The sequence below is a fragment of the Piliocolobus tephrosceles genome, chromosome 2 (assembly GCF_002776525.5).
Source record: "Piliocolobus tephrosceles isolate RC106 chromosome 2, ASM277652v3, whole genome shotgun sequence".
Classification (NCBI taxonomy): domain Eukaryota; kingdom Metazoa; phylum Chordata; class Mammalia; order Primates; family Cercopithecidae; genus Piliocolobus; species Piliocolobus tephrosceles.
The window spans coordinates 49,246,838-49,267,425 of record NC_045435.1 but is presented as its reverse complement, the minus strand read 5'-3'; the positions used below and the strand labels follow the sequence as shown (position 1 = coordinate 49,267,425).

The window sequence follows — 20,588 nt, the reverse complement described above, 5'->3', positions numbered from 1 at the left end:
ATACTGGTATGGACAACAGCTACGGTCTCCGCCCTTGCAGAGTCCACAATCCATAGACTTCTACTCGGTCTACCTTAAACTTACTTTCTTCAATTTTTTTTTTTTTTTTTTTTTTAAGAGACAGGGTCTCACTCTGTCGCCTAGGTTGGAGTGCAGTGGCATAATCAAAGCTCACTGGAGCCTTGATCTTCTGGGCTCGAGAGATCCTCTCTCCTCATTTTCCTGAGTAGCTGGGGCTACAGGTACGTGCCACCATGCCTAGCTCATTTTATTTTATTTTTGTAGAGATGGGGTCTTGCTTTGTTGCCCAGGCTGGTCTTGAACCCTTGACCTCAACCCATCCTCCCACCTTAGCCTCCCAAAGTGCTAGGATTACAGGTATGAGCCACTGTGCCCAGATTACATTAAGCTTACTCTTTCTACAGGAAAGGATGATGATTTAGGAATTCTGCTCACTCCTTCCCCAATGGATAAAGGTGCAACATCTCTTTAGATGCATCCCCTGTAGAGAGATCCTTATTTACCTAAAACTAGTCATTATGAATTCTGGTTAGTATCTAAAGTCAGGATTTTAGTTTTAGAATCATGCAGAAAACTATGTCACTATATGGCTCCTAAGGTTTCTCTTCTGATTTCCAGCTTGTTTCACATGACCTACAGCAAAGTTAATACACATGTAAGACTATGAACTCCCTGTGTGATCTTAAAACAGATGGGTCTACTGACAGACAAACTCTCAAGGAAACAATGTGAGGTAGAAATATGGCTAGGCTGTGAAAGATCTCTACCTTTCTATAATTTTATGTTTCAGACCTTTGATAAAATTAGTATCCCCAAAACATCCTTCCAATTCATTTCCAACCATAAGCAGATATACCTATAAAGAAATCTCTTCTGAGGCAAAAGTACAACTTATTTTAAGAACTTGCAGGCTGAAGTGATAAGCAAATCAGCATCAGAACACGAGTGTTCTTCGAATTTAAATATATAGGCACCAACAAATGGAAGAAATGCTTCAGTTATAAGAAATCAGAAGCAGAGGATGACTAATCTGTTCTACTGTGTTCCCAGAAAAGGCTGGTAAGGATCAACTGAAGCATGCCTTTTAGGAGCAAGACTGAACCTGTCTTGTTAATTTAGTTTAGCTGAATCTTTTGAAGCTAGAGAGGTAAACAGGTATTTGTCCCCAGAGTTAATTCTGATTGACCACAAAGTCAGGTGGGAAAAAATAAGATTTAAAAATTAAACTCATCATCCTCACCCAACCTCCCTCTCTGCTCAGGGAATGAATGGCTCTACTGCTTCACAGGCCCAAAACCTGGAAGTTACTTCTGACTCCTCCTTCATGTCCCATATCCCTTTAGTCACCAAGACCCAGCCGTGTTCCCTTCTAAACACGGCAATCTTTCCTGTCTGAACTGCAATGACCTGCGTTCAGGCTGCTGTAACTCCTCAGCCGACTGGCTGCAGCCATATCTACTCAGTCTCCCTAGCAATAGTTTTACTGTCCTTCCATTTGATCTCCATACTCTAACTACACTAGTCCTTCTGCAGTCCTATGGTGACTTCCCTCTGCCCTCAAAAGAAACCCTGAACTCCCTAAAGACATGGCTTCTAAAGTCTTTGTTTGGCCCCTGCTTCTCTCTCCATCTGATCACTAAACTCCCCCATTTCTCACCTACCTGTTCCCATACCAGAGTACTCAGACAGTTCCACTTCTCTCCACTCGGGTTAGATACCTTATAAAAGGCTGCTGCTAGAATATGCAGTTTGCTTAGCTGGTCTGTTGTTGCCAGTCTGACATGTGAGGTCATCTGTTGCTACCATGAAAGGAGGAGCAGGCAAGTTTCAGGAGGCTAAATAGTCTTTTGGTACTCCTAAGCCAGCTGGCTTCAGTTGGTGATCTGATGAGAATGATGTTACTCTACTAGCAGCACAGTCTAAGGGAAATTACAATGATTTGCTAAATAATCAACTCCCAGGCTAAAGGAAAAGAAAAACAGTGTTTGGTTTTGGAAGCAATTCTCTACTCATATTTGAACAGGAGTGTATGTGATGGTCAGGGAATTTCAAGGGAACTAATAAGGACAGAGCATCAGTCACGGCATTGAGGACATACTGCCATTGTTATCCAGCACCGTTTACTAGGCAGGGCAGTCCTCCAAGCTGGTTATAGATGCCTGGCTTGCATGTTTCGTAGGAGTAAAGCGAAATTTAGATATACTTTCATCTAAATTTATAAAGCACCTCTGGATAACACCCTGGATGCTCTCATGTAAGCCTCGGAACACCTTATGAGTTGGGTATTAGTATTCCCACCACCTCACAGAACAGAGAATACCATACCATAGTCATAGAGTGAAGAAACGAATAATCAGAACCCCAAAATCCTATCCTCTGACTCCAAGCTTAGCTCCTTCACTAAGTGGATTCCTGGAATTTAACTGAATTTGACCTTTGGATCGGTTGGCTAAGGGGAAGACCAAATCTTCCTTTTTATCCCATTTATGAGTAGGAGGTTGCACAGGGGAGGAGGGATAATGGCTATAAAAGAATAAAAACTAGGCTGGGCGCGGTGGCTCAAGCCTGTAATCCCAGCACTTTGGGAGGCCGAGATAGGCGGATCACGAGGTCAGGAGATCGAGACCATCCTGGCTAACACCGTCTCTACTAAAAATACAAAAAACTAGCCGGGCGAGGTGGCGGGCGCCTGTAGTCCCAGCTACTCGGAAGGCTGAGGCAGGAGAATGGCGTGAACCCGGGAGGCAGAGCTTGCAGGGAGCTGAGATCTGGCCACTGCACTCCAGCCTGGGCGACAGAGTGAGACTCCGTCTCAAAAAAAAAAAAAAGAATAAAAACTAAACCAAATATGCTAGGGTTTTCTCATCCTACAGATGACATATGAGCTGGCTGAAAAACTGAACAGAGGCAGAACTTGAGAAATTTTGGGGAGAAGGACCTAGCAAAAGTAAGGCAGAACAACAACAGCTATGATGACAACAAAAGGACTCGTAAAGAGCAAGGTGGATCTCAGCCCAAAAGCTCCTTTGGCTAATAAACAACTTCAGTAAAGTCTCAGGATAAAAAAATCAATGTGCAAAAATCACTAGCATTCCGATACAACAACAACAGTCAAGCAAAGAGCCAATTAAGAACTCAACCCCATTCACAACTGCCACAAAAAGGAGTATAGCTAACCAGGGAGGTGAAAGATCTCTTCAAGGAGAACTACAAAACACTGGTCAAAGAAATCAGAGATGATGCCAACAAATGGAAAACTATTCCATGCTCATAGAATCAGTACTGTTAAAATGGTCATACTGCCTAAAGCAATTTACAGATTCAATGCTACTCTTATTAAACTACCAATGACATTCTTCACAGAACTAGAAAAAAACTATTTAAAAATTCATATGGAACCAAAAAAGCCCGAATAGCCAAGGCAATCCTAAGCAAAAAGAACAAAGCTGGAGGCCTTGTGCTACCCGACTTCAAACTATAACTACAGGGCTACAGTTACCAAAACAGCATGGTAGAAAAACAGACACACAGACCAATAGAACAGAACAGAAACCCAGAAATAAGGTTGCACAACTACAATCACCTGATCTTTGACAAAGCAGGCAAAAACAAGCAATGGGGAAAGAACTCCCTATTCAATAAATGTTGCTGGGATAACTGGTTAGCCATATGCCGGAGATTGAAACTGGACCCCTTCCTTGTACCATATACAAAAATTAAGTCAAGATGGATTAAAGACTTAAATGGAAAGCTATAAAAACCCTGGAAGACGACTTAGGCAATACCATTCTGGACAGAAGAACGGGAAGATTTCATGACAAAGATGCCAAAAGCAATTACAACAAAAGCAAAAATTTTAAATGGGATCTAATTAAACTAAAGAGCTTCTGCACAGCAAAAGAACAAGACAGCGAAGAACAGACTGAACAGACAACCTACAAAATGGGAGAAAATTCTGCAAACTATGCGTCTGACAAAGGCCTTATATCCAGCATCTATAAGGAACCTAAACAAATTTATAAGAAAAAAAACGACCCCATTAAAAAGCGGGCAAAGGACATGAACAGACACTTTTCAAAGAAAGACATACATGCAGCCAACAATCACAGGAAAAAAAGCTCAACATGACCGATAATTAGAGGAATGCAAATCGAAATCACAATGAGATTCCATCTCACAGCAGTCAGAATGACTGTTATTAAGTCAAGAAACAACAGATGCTGGTGAGGTTGTGGAGAAAAAGGAATGTTTATACACTGCTGGCAGGGGGTGTAAATTAGTTCAACCGTTGTGGAAGACAATGTGCCAATTCCTCAAAAACCTAAAAAGAGAACTGCCATTTGATCCAGCAATCCCATTACTGGAGTACACACCCAAAGGAGTATAAATCATTCTATCACAAAGACACATGCATGTGTAGACTCACTGCAGCACTATTCACAATAGCAAAGACATGGAATCAACCTAAATGCCCATCAATGGTAGACTGCATAAAGAAAATGTGGTACATATACACCATGGAATATTATGCAGCCATAATAAAAAAGAGATCGTGTCCTTTGCAGGGATATAGATGGAGGTGGAGGCCATTATCCTCAGCAAACTAATGCAGCAACAGAAAACCAAATGCTGTATATTCTCACTTACAAGTGGGAGTTAAATGATGAGAACACATAGACACATAGAAGGGAACAGACAGACAGACACTGGGACCTACTGATGGGTGGAGGATGGGAGGAGTGAGAGGATCAGAAAAAATAACTAATGGGTACTAACTATGCTTAATACGTGGGTGACAAAATAATCTGTATAACAAACCTCTATGGCACAAGTTTGCCTTCATACAAATTTGCACATGTACCCCTAAACTTAAAATAAAAGTAAGAAAAAAAAAAAAAAAAAGAACAAGGTGGAGAAGGATAGAGGTTCTGAAGCTTACTGTGAAGATGAGGAAAGACAAACAGGCAAACCAGCTACTCAGTGCCTGTCACAGTTAGTTTACTCTAGCTGGAGACCTGGGCCAGGGGCTAACACCATTTGAATATGACATTGTAAAGAGGTTTGTTTTAAACGGAGGTCAGGAAACTTTTAGGTAAATGATACCAAAAGAAGAAAAACCAGACATAATGCTAGATGCTTTAATATATCTTAAAATATAATCTCCTGGCCAGGTGCAGTGGCTCAAGCCTGTAATTCCAGCACTTTGGGAGGCTGAGGTGGGAGGATCACTTTAGCCCAGGAATTTGAGACAAGCCTGGGCAACACAGTGGGACTCAGTCTCTACAAAAAACAAAAACAAAACAAAAAAACATAGCCAGGTGTGGTATTGCATCCTTTAGACCCAGCTACTTGGGAGGCTAAAGTGGGAGGATCACACCATTGCAGTCTAGCCTAGGCTAGAAACTGTCTCCAAAAAAACAAAACCAAAACAAAAAACCAAACATAAAAAATACCACTGCACTCTGGCCTGAGCTAGAACCTGTCTCCAAAAAAAAAACAAAACCCAAAACAAACATAATCTTCACAACCTGGTGAGGCAGGCATAATTATTCCTATGAAGTTAAAACTCAGAAAAATTAGGTAACTTGCCCAAGTCACACTGGTTAGGTTGTAATTTGAGCTCTAGTCTCTGGGGCTCACAAACCTCTGCCCTCAGCACTATGCTAGGAAACCTTTGTCACAGCTCTTGGCCATAATAAACAGAGAAGCCAGAGCATAAGGCCATTTAACCCACAGAATCTGAAGGGGTGCTCATCACTTTCCATGCTTTATGTTACCTCAGGGTGAGGTTACACACATTCTGCCATTCTAGACTTCCACAGTGCAATGCGGCATCATTAGAAGTGAAGAAAAAGCTGAGTGGGAAGAGAGGTTAAAATGTTTAGAAAACCTATTTAAGGAAATAATCAATGAAAGCTTCTCAAGTCTAGCACCGTGTGTCAGATATCCAGATACAAGAGACCCAATGACCCCCCCAGGTGAATACACTGCAAAAACGACTTCAACACAGCATATTATAATCAGAAAGTCTAAAATGAAAGTAAAAGAAATAATTTTAAAATTAGCAAGAGAAAAGCATCTAGTTACCCATAAATGAAACCTCATCAGACTAACAGTGGACTTTTCAGCAGAAACCTTAAAAGGCCAGAAGAGAATGGGATAGCATTTTCAAAGTGCTGAAGGAAAAAAACCCTGTCAGCTAAGAATTTTATAACCTGCTAGAATAAGCTTCATAAATGAAAGAGACTAGTCTTTCCTAGACAAATACTAAGGGAATCTGTCACCATTAGACCGGCCCTATAGGAAATGCTCAAAGGAGTCTTAAACCTGGAAACAAAACGTTGATATTCACCATCACAAAAATGCGCAGAAATATAAAACTCACAGTTCTTATAAAACAATCTCACAAAAGAGGAAAAGAAAGAAATCAAATGACAGAATTTCATCAAAACACAAGGACAAAAACAGAAAAAGAAAGAAACAAAGAATTTATAAAATAACTCGAAAACAACCATATGATGGAAACAAAGTCTCACATATCAATATTAACCTTAAATGTAAATGGATTAAATACGTCACTTAAAAGATAGGCCGGGCGCGGTGGCTCAAGCCTGTAATCCCAGCACTTTGGGAGGCCGAGACGGGCGGATCACGAGGTCAGGAGATCGAGACCATCCTGGCTAACACTGTGAAACCCCGTCTCTACTAAAAAATACAAAAAACTAGCCGGGCGAGGTGGCGGGCGCCTGTAGTCCCAGCTACTCCGGAGGCTGAGGCAGGAGAATGGCGAAAATCCGGGAGGCGGAGCTTGCAGTGAGCTGAGATCTGGCCACTGCACTCCAGCGCGGGCAACAGAGCAAGACTCTGTCTCAAAAAAAAAAAGATACAGATTGGCAGAACGGATTAAAAAACATAATTCACCTATATGCTACCTACAAGAAACTCACCTTACCTGTGAAGACGCAAGTAGACTGAAAGAGGCAGAAAAAGATATTCCATCCAAAATAAAACCAAAAGGAGAACTATATATATCAAATAAAATGGACTCTAAATCAAAAACAGTTAAAAAAAAAAAAAAGACTAAGAATGTCATTATATAACGATAAAGGGATCAGTTCACCAAGGGGTATATATAGGAAATCCTAAATATATATGCACCCAACATATGAGCACCCAAATTCACAAAACAAATATTACTAGTTCTAAAGAAAGAGACAGATAGCAATACAATAACAGTGGGGGACTTCAACATTCCACTCATAGCACTATACAGACCATAGAGACAAAAAATTAACAAAGAAACACTGGACTTTAGACCAAACAGACTTAACAGACATTTATAGAACATTCTTCCCAACATCCATAGAAGATACATTCATTTCATCAGCACATAAAACATTCTTCAAGCATGGGCTATATAGGGAGACTCTGTCTCTACAAAAAATAATAATAAAAATGAATGTAGCCAGGCATGGTGGTATGTGCCTGTGGTCCCAGCTACTGAGGAGGCTGAGGTGGGAGGACTGCTTAATAATAGGAGGTCAATGCTACAGTAAGCCATGATAACACCACTGCACTGCACCCTGGGCAACAGAGCAAGACCCTGTCTCAACAAAGAAAAAAAAAAAAGAAGAAGAAGAAACATTCTTCAAGATAGATCACATGTTAGGCTACAAAACAAGTCTTAACAAATTTTTAAAAATCAAAATCAAGTATCTTCTCAGACAATAGTAGAATAAAGCTAGAAATCAACATAAGAGGAACTTGAGAAACGATACAAATACATGGAAATTAAACAGCATGCCCCTAAATAATCACTTAAATACTGGGTCAATGAAGATTTTTTCCCCCGAGACAGGGTCTTATTGTGTCACCCAAGCTGGAGTGCAGTGGCGCAATCACGACTCACTGTAGCCTTAAACTCCTTTGGCTCAAGTGATCCTCCTGCCTCAGCCTCCTGAGTAGCTGGGACTACAGGCACATACGACCATGTACAGCTAATTTTTTGTAGAAATGGGGTTTTTCCATGTTGCCCAGGCTGGTTTCAAACTCCTAGGCTCAAGCAATCCACCCATCTCAGACTCCCAAAGTGCTGGGATTACAGGCATAAGCCACCATGCCCGACCTTAAAATTTTTTTGAAACAAATAAAAATGAAAACACAACATACCAAAGCCTGTGGGATGCAGAAAAAGCAGTGCTAAGAGGCACTACCAATGCTTATAGCATTACATGTCTACATGAAAAAGCAGGAAGATCACAAATTAACAACCTAATGCCATACCTCCAGGAAAAAGAAAAAAAAGAACTAAACCCAAAGTTAGCAGAAGAAAAGAAATACCAAAGATCAGAGCAAAACTAAATAAAATAGAGACCAAAAAACAATACAAAGGATCAACAAAATGAAAAGCTGGGACCAGGTGCAGTGGCTCATGCCTGTAATCCCTGCACTTCGGAAGGAGGAGGCAGGCGGATCGCAATTCTAGGAGTTCAAGACCAGCCAGGGCAATGTGGCAAAATCCCATCACGACAAAAAATACAAAAGTTAGCCAGGTGTGGTAGTGTGCACTGTAGTTCCAGCTACTCAGGAGGCTGAGGTGGAAGGATCACTTAAGCCTGGGAGGCAAATATTATAGTAAGCCATGATTGTGCCACTGCACTCTAGCCTGGGTGACAGAGCCAAACCCTGACTCAAAAAAAAAAAAGAAAAAAAAGTTGGTTCTTTGAAAGTTACACGAAATTGGTAAGCCACTAACTAAGACTAAGAAGACAAGAGAGATAAAAATAAACAAGATATAAGACAAGAAGAGAACAAATAAACACAATCAGAAATGAAAAAGGAGACATTACAACCGATACTACAGACATACAAAAGCTCATCAGAGAATATTATAAACACCTAGATGCCCACAAACTAGAAAACCTAAAGGAAATTGATAAAATTCATGGAAACATAATCTCCAAGACTGAACCAGGAAGAAACAAGAGTATCTGAAAAGACCAGTAATGTAGTAGCGAGATTGAATCACTAATAAAAATCTCCCAACAAGAAGCAGCCCAGGACCAGATGGATTCATAGCTGAACTCTACCAAACACAGAAAGAATGAATACCAATGCTCCTGAAACTATTCTAAAAAGATCAAGGAGGGAATTCTCCCTAACTCATTCTACGAGGCCGGTATCACCTTGGTACCAAAACCAGACAAGGACACAACACCACCAAAATAGAAAACTATACACCAATATCTCTGATGAACACAGACACAAAAATCCTCAACAAAATACTAACAAATTAAATCCAACAGCACATCAAAAAGAGAACATATTATGATCAGGATGGATTCACCCTAGGGAAGCAAAGATGGTTCAATATATGCAAATCAATAAATGTGATACATCACATAAACAGAATTAAGGGCAAAAACCATATGATCATCTAAAAAGACGCAGAAAAAGCATTCAATAGGCTGGGCACAGTGACTCATGCCTGTAATCCCAGCACTTTGGGAGGCCAAGGTGGGCAGATCATTTGAGATCAGGAGTTCAAGACCAGCTTGGCCAACATGGTGAAACTCCGATTTTACTAAAAATACAAAAATTAGCCAGGTGTGGTGATGTGTGCCTATAGTCCCAGCTACTTGGGAGGCTGAGGCAGTAGAATTGCTTGAACCCAGGAGGCAGAGGTTGCTGTGAGCTGAGATTGCACCACTGCACTCTAACCTGGGCGACAGAGCAAGACTCTGTCTCCAAAAAAAAAAAAAAAAAAAGCATTCAATAAAGTTCAGCATCCTTTCCTGATAAAAAATCCTCAACAAATAGGGCACAGAAGGAACATACCTCAACATAATAAAGGTCATATATGACAAAACCACACGTAACATCATACTTGATAGGGAAAAGTTGAAAGCACTCCCTCTAAGAACTAGAACAAGACAAACATGCCCACTTTTACCATTGTTACACAACGTAATACTGGAAGTTCTCACAAGAACAACTGGGCAAGTGAAAAAGTAAAAATATCCATATAGAGGCCAGACACGGTGGCTCACGCTTGTAATCCCAGCACTTTGGGAGGCTGAGGTGGGCAGATCATAAGGTCAGGAGTTCAAGACCAGCCTGGCCAACATAGTATAACTCTGCCTCTACTAAAAACATAAAAATTAGCCGGGCATGGTTGCACACACCTGTAGTCCCAGCTAGTCGAGAAGCTGAGGGAGGAAAATTGCTTGAACCCAGGAGGCGGAGGTTGTGGTGAGCCGAGATCGTGACACACCTGCACTCCAGCCTGGGCAACAGAGTAAGACTCCGTCTCCAAAAAAAAAAAAAAAAAGTATACATATAGGAAAAGAAGAAGTCAAATTATTCCTATCACTGATGATATTATCTTACATCTAGTAAACCATAAAGACTCCACCAGAAAACTTTTAGATTTGATAAATGAAATCAGTAGAGTTTCAGAATGTAAAATTAACATACAAAAATCTATAGCATTTCTATACATCAATAACAATCTAGCTGAAGACCAAATCTAGAAGGCAATCCCATTTATAATAGTGACAAATAAAGAAGAAAGACAACCCAGGAATATAGTTAACCAAGGAGGTGAAAGATCTCTGTAAGAAGAACTGCAAAATGCTGATGAAGGAAATTGTACATGATACACAAAAAAGGAAAAACATCCCATACTCACGGATTGGAAGAATAAATATTGTTAAAATGATCATACTGTACAAAGCAATCTACAGATTCAACACAATCCCTATCAAATTACCAATATCATTATTCATAGCATCAGAAAAAAAAATCCTAAAATTTATAGGGAACCAAAAAGAAAAATTCCAAATAGCCAAAGCAATCCTGAACAAAAAGAACAAGGGCATCATCACATTATCTGGCTTAAAATTATACTACAAGGCTATAGCAACCAAAACAGCACAGTACTGAAATAAAAACAGACACATGGCTGGGCGCGGTGGCTCACGCCTGTAATCCCTGCACTTTGGGAGACCGAAGCAGGTGGATGATCTGGGGTCAGGAGTTTGAGACCAGCCTGGCCAACGTGGTGAAACCCCGTCTCTACTAAAAATATAAAAATTAGCCAGGCATGGTGGTGGGTGCCTGTAATTCTAGCTACTCGGGAGGCTGAGGCTGGAGAATTGCTTGAACCCAGGAGGTGGGGGTTGCAGTGAGCTGAGATCGTGCCACTGCACTCCAGCCTGGGCAACAAGAGTGGAACTCCGTCTCAAAAAAACTAAAAATAAATAAATAAATAAATAAATAAATAAATAAATAAATAAAAAAAAACAGACACACAGATTAGAATAGACAACCCAAAAATAAAGCCACATACCTACAACCAACTGATCCTTGACAAAGTCAACAAAAATACACATAGGGAAAAATACTCTATTCCATAAATGGTACTGGGGAAACTGCATAGCCATAGGCAGAAGAATGAAACTGGACACAAACTTCTCTCCATATAAAAAAATTAACTTAAAATGTATGACCTGAAACTACAAAGTCCTAGAAGAAAAATGACCTGAAACTATAAAAATCCTAGAAGAAAACCTAGGAAAATTCTTCTGGACATTGGCCTAGACAAATAATTTATGATCAAGTCCTCGAAAGCAAACACAATAAAATAGATAAATGGGACTTAAACTAAAAAGCTTTTGCATAGCAAAAGAAACAATCAACAGAGCATCAAAAGACAACCTAAAAAATGGGAAAAAAATATTTGCAAAAGAAGGTATCCAACAAAGGCTAATATCCAGAATCTATAAGGAACTCAAACAACTCAACAAGGAAAAAAAAAAAATAACTTCATTAAAAAGTGGGGAAAGGACATCAACAGATTTTTTCAAAAGAAGACATGCGAACTACCAACAAACATGAAAAAAAATGCTCAACATCACTTATTGCAAGAGAAATGCAAATTAAAACCACAATGAAGTATCATCTTATGCCAGTCAGAATGGCTATTACTAAAAAGACAAAAAAACAACAGATGTTGAGGCCGGGCATGGTGGCTCATGTCTGTAATCCCAGCAATTTGGACGCTGAGGTGGGTGGATCACTTGAGGCCACGCGTTTGAGACTAGCCTGGCCAACATGGTGAAACCCCGTTTCTACTAAAAATACAAAAATTAGCCGAGTGTGGTGGCACACGCTTGTAATCCCAGCTACTCGGGAGGCTGAGGGGGGTGAATCGCTTGAACCCAGGAGGTGAAGGTTGCAGTGAGCTGAGATCGCGCCACTGTACTTCAGCCTGAGCAACAGAGTGAGGCTGTTGCTCTGTTTCACAAAAAAACAAAAAACAAAAAACAGATGTTGGTGCAGATGTGGAGAAAAGGGAATGCTCTATACACTGTTGAAGGGAATCTAAATTAGTACAACCTTTATGAAAAACAGGATGGAGACATCTTAAAGAACTAAACATAGAATTAATCTTTGATCTAGCAATTCCATTACTGTGTATACACTCAAAGGAAAAGAAATCATTATATCAAACAACAACAATAAAAAACACTTGTATGTTTACTGCAGCACTAGTCACAATACCAATAATATGGAATTAACCTAAGTGTCCATCAATGGAGGACTGGATAACAAAATTGTGTGTATATCTATATCTGTATCTCACCTTGAATACTACTTAGCCATAACACAGAATGAAATCATGTCTTTTGCAGTAAGATGGGTAGAACTGGAGGCCATGATTCTAAGTGAAATAACTCAGAAACAGAAATTTCAGTATCACATGTTCTCACTTTAAGTGGGAGCTAAACAATGTGTACGCATGAGCATACAGAATAGAATGACACTGGTGATTATAAAAAGTGTGAGGGTGGGAGGGGGTGAGGGTTGGAAAATTACCTGTTGGGCACGACGTTCACTATTTGGGCGATGATAGGTACACTAAAAGCCCAGACTTCACCATGTAAGAAAAATGCACTTGTATTCCTTAAACATTTTAAAAATTAAAAAGAAAAAAAAAAGTGAAGGGGAAGCAAGCAGTAAGCACTCAGGGGAAGCAGCATCAGCACTCCAGGGCCACGAGGACAGCTGAGCTGTGGGTTCTGTGACCAACTGCCCTCTGCTGGTGAATAGAAATAATGAGTGGAAAGAGGAACAAAGGCTCATTTCAGGTTGAAGGTGTCAAGATCTTTTTCAGTCTTTTATTAGAGAAAAATTCAAACTTAAATCACAGACAGAAGAGTATAAAACAGCCCCACGCATCTTTACCTAGCTTTGACAATATATCAGCTCATGGCCAATCTCGTGTCATCTACCCATTACCCACTACCCTCTGCCATGTTTTATTTGGAAGCAAATCCCAGACAACATATCATTGCATCTGGAATTATTTTAGTGTGCATTTCTAAAAGAAAGGGAATTTTTTAAAAAAGCTCCATAACACCACCATCGTCACAACTGAAAAATAATTAGCAATAATTCTAGTAATTCCAATAATTCCTTATAGCATGGGACACCAAAAACAAAACAAATCATTAAGCCTCACCCAAGGAGGATCACAGCAAGGGAGAGGCAATCATGCAAAATTCAGATTAACAGCATGAATCACCCAAACAAACAAAAGTACCTCATCTTCAGTGTTGCCAGAGTAAACTAGCAGGAACATAGATTAAATGAATATCTTAACTGGAAATGCAAAGCCATGCACCCAAATGGTAGGAAAATATTTAGTTCAGTAGATGTGATGCAAGTGCTACTAAGTCTTTGTTGAAACTTTTAATTTATACAATATTTTTATTATTATAATTTTTTTTGAGACAGGGTCTCACTCTGTCACCCAGATTGAAGTGCAGTGGCGCGTTCTCAGCTCAATGCCACCTCGACATCCTGGGCTCAGGACTACTATGGGTGCGTACCGCCATGCCCAGCACTTTTTTTTGAGACAAAGTCTCACTCTGTTTCACAGGCCAGAGTGCAGTGGCACAATCTTGTCTCACTGCAACTTCCGCCTGCCAGGTTCAAGCAATTCTGCCTCAGCCTTTCAAAGCTGGGACTACAGGCATGCACCACCACGCCCGGCTAATTTTTTGTACTTTAGTACAGACGGGGTTTCACTATGTTGCCCAGACTGATCTCAAACTCCTGAGCTCAGACAATCCGCCTGTCTCGGCCTCCCAAAGTACTAGGATTACAGGCATGAGCCACCACACCCGGCCAATTTTTCATATTTTTTGTAGAGATGGGGTTCCACCATGTTGCCCAGGCTGATCTCGAACTCCAGGACTCAAGTGATTCTCCTGCCTTGGCCTCCCAAAGTGCTGGGATTATAGGTGTAAGCCACTGCATCTGGCCTATTTTTATTATTTTTAAAGAGACAGGGTCTTGCTGTGTTGCCCAGGCTGGTCTTGAACTCTTGAGCCCAAGCAATCCTCCCACCCTGGCCTCCCAAAGTGCTGGGATTGTAAGTGTGAGCCACCACACCTGGCCGTGTTGAATCTTTCCAGTGATTCAGGAGGGCAACACGGTCCTTAAGGGCCAAATGCTCAAAGCGGTGCAGTTGGGCTATGAGACACTGAGAGGTGTGACCACACCAGCTCCCCAGCAATCTCAAACTCAGGGATCAGAATTAGGTTGAAAGATCACTCCCCTTTTTGGGCTACCTCTATGCTATTTCTCCCTCTCTCACAAATTTCTGTTAGCATGTCTCTTTTCCCTTCTAGATTATAAGCCTCTGGAAGGCAGTATAGCATTTGATATGGTTTGGCTCTGTGTTCCCACCCAAATCTCACCCTGAATTGTAATAATCCCCACATCGTGGGAGGGACCCAGTGGGAGGTAATTGAATCATGGAGGCAGGTCTTTCCTGTGCTGTTCTCATGATAGTGATTAAGTGTCGGGAGATCTGATGGTTCTATACAAGGGAGCTCCCCTGCACACGCTCTCTTGCCTGCCGCCATGTAAGACATGACTTTGCTCCTCATTCACCTTCCGCCATGATTCTGAGGCCTCCCCAGCCATGTGGAACTCTGAGTCATTTAAATCTCTTTCCTTTATAAATTACCCAATCTCAGGTATGTCTTTATTAGCAGTGTGAGAACAGTCTAATTCAGCATTGTGTTCAATTTTGTATCCCGAGCGGCTGGCACATGAGAGATGCTCAATGGATGCTTGCATGGAGAAAGCCTGAACCACAAAAGTCAATCAATCACTTGATGATGCCAAATGTTGGAAAACATGGGAAGAAAAGAGTATTCTCCTACTCTGCTTGTGGGACGATGAATTGATATAGCCACTTTGTCCTCCAAGGAGATGTCAAATATTTAGGCCATAAAACAAGAATAGGATGCAAAAAACGGGAGCAGTCAGAGAATAAGAAAAGAGAGAGTTCCTGGAAATTATAAACACTCAACAGAAGGGTTAGAAGCTAAAGTTGAGAAATTCGAGAAAATCTCCCAAAGCAGAGCAAAAGAACAAATAGATAAAAAATAGAAGACAAAAACCAAAGGACTAATCTAAGAGATCCAATATTTGAATATAAGGAGTTCCAGAAAGAGAACAGAGAAAACAGATGGTACAAAATTAAAGAAAAAATTTAAAACATTTTCTTATACGCTTATATTCTGAGTTTCCCAACAGAAAGGGCAATGAGTTCCTGGTGAAACAGATAACAGACTCACATCAAAGCAGATCACTGAGAGAATTCAGAGCACTGGGGAAAAATAAAGACCTAACATGCTTCCAGAAATAACATACACAAAGTATTAAGAATCAGATTGGCTTTAGACAAAGACAACAATCCTAGAAGTAAAAGATAAATGCAGCAATGATCCCAAAATTTTAAAGGAAAGTGATTTTTAATCTATACCCAGCCTAAGTATTAATTATGGGTGAAGGCAGACAAAAAACTTTCAGACATACACGGTCTCCAAATGTGCCTTCCATGTTCCCTTTCTCAGGGAATTACTGGAAAATGTGCGTCACCAAAATGAGACTGTGCACCAAGCAAGTGAAAGACATGAGATACAAGAAATGAGGGACCCCCTACAGGGGCCAGTGAAGACACTCTCCATGAGAGAAGAACATTGTGCAGGGAAGGAAAGGTGTACTATGTGGCTCACCAAACCACCAAACTGAAAACTAGCCAAAGCCACGAGACAACTATATTAGGAGGACAGAGGGATGGGAGGGTGAGTACATTTGATGAGGGGGGTGCCAGAGTTGAATTCTAACCTCCCATAGAAAGAAGTCAATAGATGATACTAAAGTTGAAATGTAGAGAAGGAGCAAGGAAAACTTACCATTTAGAGAAAAGGCAGTGAAAACAAAACTAATCCACTAAGACAGATGGAAGCAGTTGTCTCAGAGAAGGGGAAGAGGAGAGGGAGCACAGGGGCTGCTGTTTTTGCAATCCTATGCATCTGTAACTTTGATAAATAAAACAACATGAGGAAAAAACCCTGCACACAGGAAGTTTCTCAGAAAATTCAGAAGGGTAGTAAAGCTTCCAACAGCACTGCCAGTGGTCTGACATTAGACCACCAGATTCTGCTGCTGTCATGCCTGTTTGTACCTTACTGCAATATCCCAGTTTATGGCCATCAAAGCTCAGCATTTCACAAGCACTTAAAAGAGACAAAGCTTTAGTCAGCAGGTATGTTATACATGGATTTCTAAAGCTCTTACCAGCAGTAAAAATGCCTTTGGTGCTCTGTCTTATACTAGAAGGTCTCACGATTGCTGAAAGCCCTGTGAGATAAAAACAAAAAGGAGACCAAAAACCCAAAACAGATGTTAGTCATCTTAACAGTTTTAAAACTTGAAACTAAATATTCTTTCTAGTCAGCCAATCAAACCACCAAATGTATCTCTCACTTTCACTCCCCTCAAGGAGACAGCCCAGATCACACTGTTGCCAGGATCACCTTCAAACAAACAACAGTGTGCCTCATTCAGAGCTCCCTTCAGGATGGGGAGCTGGTGACCCAGTGCAAACCTAGTCAGGCCCAGGCGGAGAGGGAGTGGAGCACTTGCTGCAGCTCATGTTCCTCTGCAGTGTGATGGTCTCAGCAAAGCATTTCTGTAAATTCTATCTGGCACCTGGAGGAGCTCAGTACATATTTACTGAATGAAAACAGGATAATGCACTCAATTGACAGCGGGACTCATTCTCAATTTTATAAATATTTCTTGATTGACTGATCTCATCAATTACCTTTAGCACCTTAAAGGGAAGTTAGTCTCTGAAGATCAGGTTCAGGCTTTATTTTATTATTATTATTATTATTATTTTTTTTTTTAAGAGATAAGGACTGCTCTATCGCCCAGTCTGGAGTGTAGTGGTACGATCCTAGCTCACTGCAGCCTCCAGCTGCTCAAGCGATCCTCCCACCTCAGACTCCGAAGTTAGCAGAGACTATAGGCACATGCCACCATGCCCAGCTACTTTTTACATTTTTGCAGAGACAGGGTCTTGCTCTGTTGCCCAAGCTGGTCTCAAACTTCTGGCCTCAAGTGATTCTCCTTCCTGGACTTCCTAAAGTGTTGGGATTACAGGCATGAGCCACTGCACCTGGCCTGGGTTCAGAGTTTTGGATAAACATTAGGGCAGTGCTGGGGAAAATGCTGTGGAACGTGGGCCATGTCTGAGGGAATGCACTGAACACTGTATGAGACACATCAAATGGAGTTGATTGAGGAAAGCTGTGTTCTTGATGTTATAAAAGCATAAAAAAAAGCCACCAATCTCTTTTCTCAGACCACCACAAAGAACACAGACATATGTTTTAAATAAATTCTAGAAGTTGTGCTCTAGAAACCAAAAGAAACATTGTTTCTCCCTTTGACAGTGATTTAGGATCCAGGAATTTAAAAATAGAAGTATTTTCACCATGTTACTTCAAACAAGTAAAAATTCAGATTTAGAAAAACCCTCAAACTTTTAGTGCTTTCTTCTTCTCAGCGGCAATCTCTCTATTTCACTAAACAAAAAGGAAGAAATAACACGTCCCAATCACAAAGTCTACTTTTCCCCATGGCTGGCATTTCCTCAACCTCAAATTCATAAACGTACCTAGTCGCACCACATCTCCACAGTCGGGATCATGAGCCACTTGGAATAAAGTTTCTTCCACATCTCTGTTTTTTCCAGGAGAGTCCATAATATGATGTATCTGTTGCTGTAAGCTTTTGGGCAATGTCATCAGCTGAGTGAACTGTCCTTCTGGGCTTTTATCTATCTGGAGGGGGGAAAAAAGACAACGTCTATGGAAGTGCTTTAAATTCTACAAATACTCACAGACACAGGGCTTCTCTTTAAAAATCACACAGACCCTGTAGTCCCAGCTACTCGGGAGGCTGAGGCAGGAAAATGGTGTAAACTCGGGAGGCGGAGCTTGCAGTGAGCTGAGATCTGGCCACTGCACTCCAGCCTGGGCGACAGAGCGAGACTCCGTCTCAAAAAAAAAAAAAAAAAAAAAAAAATCACACAGACATATATGCACCCACACCCCTGGCGAGGCAGCAAGCTAAGGAGACTCTCTTTTCTGAAACTGAATGGGTTCAGTTCAGGAGTCTAAGTCCCTTCAAAAAGGATAATTCTTGTCCTATAATATTCCATTTCTACCTAAGAATAGAAGCCACTCTCAAGGATCAATTTTTGACTTTTGGTTTTAAAATTTATATTTGTCTTAAATCCAGCAGTCAAAGGAAGTGGTGCTGCAGTTGACACTCATGGAGGCCGCGTCAAATCCAGGCACTGAGATGACCCCTCCCATTTCAAATGCAGGGAGACTGACGTGCCCTGATCACACCATCAATGAGAGTGAGTGGGATCTGAATTGTGTGTCCTGCCTGTAGGGCCTTTTAGTATGCTGTATTTCACAAACTGTAGGTACACACTGATGACAGAAACTAATCTTACTCACTTTTAATCCCTGGCACACAGTAGTTACTCAAAAAACAATAAGGAAATGAGTAACTCAATCAATACAACTTAGTTGTCCTAGAGCTACTATGCCAGTGGCTTTGGTTCCCAAAGTATTCTAAAACATATTAAGATGTTAAGATGCTGAAGATAAACATATAAATAAAACATGTAAAACTATGTGTCGGACTTTACTCAGAAACCCTTGAATCAAAAGTTAGCCACACAGCTGAGGCCAGACCTAGCTTTCCTAACTCCCAGTTTCATACACTGTGCCTCATGGAATGAATTTTTAAAAATCTTGTAAACATTGATTTCCTGCCAAGTGCAGAACCAGTAACACTGCCCTCAATAGCTCATCACGTTATTTCCCAAGGAAGAATCTGTCTTGTATCCTTTTCACAAATATTTAGGTTTTAACTTCAATTAAGAGAACAGTAAGAAAAAATCAGATGAATGTATTATATTTTAGGCTTAGAGTTTACAGATATGACCAACTTTCTTAATAATTAGAATCTACTCACTCTACCATTTTTAAAATTGAATAAATATTTATTAAGTACATACCAAATGGGCCGGGTACGCAGGTTCACACCTGTAATCCCAACAGTTTGGGAGGCTGAGGTGGGAGAATTGCTTGAGCCCAAAAATTCAAGATCAGCCCTAGCAAAAGTGTGAGATATCCAGCTCTATGGAAAAAAAAAAAAAAAGCCAGACATGGTGGTGCAAGCCTACAGTTCTGTCTACTTGGGAGGCTGAGGTGGGAGGATCATTTGAGCCTGGAAAGTTGAGGATATGATGAGGAGTGACTGTGCCACTGCACTACAGCCTGGGTGACAAGAGCAAGACAGTCTCGGAAAAAAAAGTATATACCAAATACCTGAATTTTCTAGTTTTGCCTATAAAAATCTATTCAAAGCAGGAGAAAATGTTATTATTTAATGGCTCCGTAAAGGTAGAGGGGAAAATATTTAGGTTTTTACCTAAATATTTGACATTTATCACTAGGATGGTTCTAAATTCACAGGACCCATCCTCTACTTAGCTTTGGCTACAAAAATGACAACAAATTTGAGTATTTATATAAAATAATCTTAGAAATGACATTTATGGGCTTATATTTTGAGGCCACATACTGGGATTAGTTAGAATAAACTTATATTTCACTTATGTTTTACCTATGAAGGTTCCAATGGCTTGAGTGACATATAAAAAAATTAGAAAGTAGTATTTGCCACTGCTTTCTCTTCAGGAAAATAATGCTCTGGAATTTTCACTTGAAAGCATGTGTGTAAAGATAAAATATCAGGTGACATGGTTTAAAAATTTGGTAAATTCTCATTTTCCTTACACTAATTCTCATGAAAATATGAAAGTGAAAGCATTCAGCTAAATTGTGAAAGTCAAATTACATTTTAAAAGCAGACATGGATACAATTATTAAATGTCAACTTAAGAAAAAAGCAGATAGATATGGAAAAAATCTGATATTGTATGATTCCATTCATATGAACTGTCCAGAACAGACAAATCTACAGAGACAGAAAGTGGATCAGTGGTTTCCTGGGGGAGGGGAGAGCTGGGGACTGCTAATGGGTATGGAGTGACAGAAATATTCTTAAATTACATCATGGTGATGGCTGTGCAGCTCTGTGAATATACTGCA

The 20,588-nt window shown here is 40.4% G+C and overlaps 1 protein-coding gene across 3 annotated transcripts in view; it reads right to left on the bottom strand.

Moving 5' to 3' along the window:
• TAMM41 (TAM41 mitochondrial translocator assembly and maintenance homolog) overlaps positions 1–20,588 on the bottom strand; it is a 59,132-nt gene that overhangs the window by 3,699 nt on the left and 34,845 nt on the right. For 2 of the 3 annotated variants that reach the window (XM_023218419.1, XM_023218420.1), the window contains 2 exons: positions 18,071–18,236; positions 16,684–16,746 (listed from right to left, as the gene is read on the bottom strand). In XM_023218419.1, coding sequence (XP_023074187.1) covers positions 16,684–16,746; positions 18,071–18,236 — 229 coding nt within the window. Of the gene's footprint in view, positions 1–16,327; positions 16,747–18,070; positions 18,237–20,588 lie in introns of those variants that run through there. The other variant, XM_023218418.1, reaches the window with a different exon arrangement.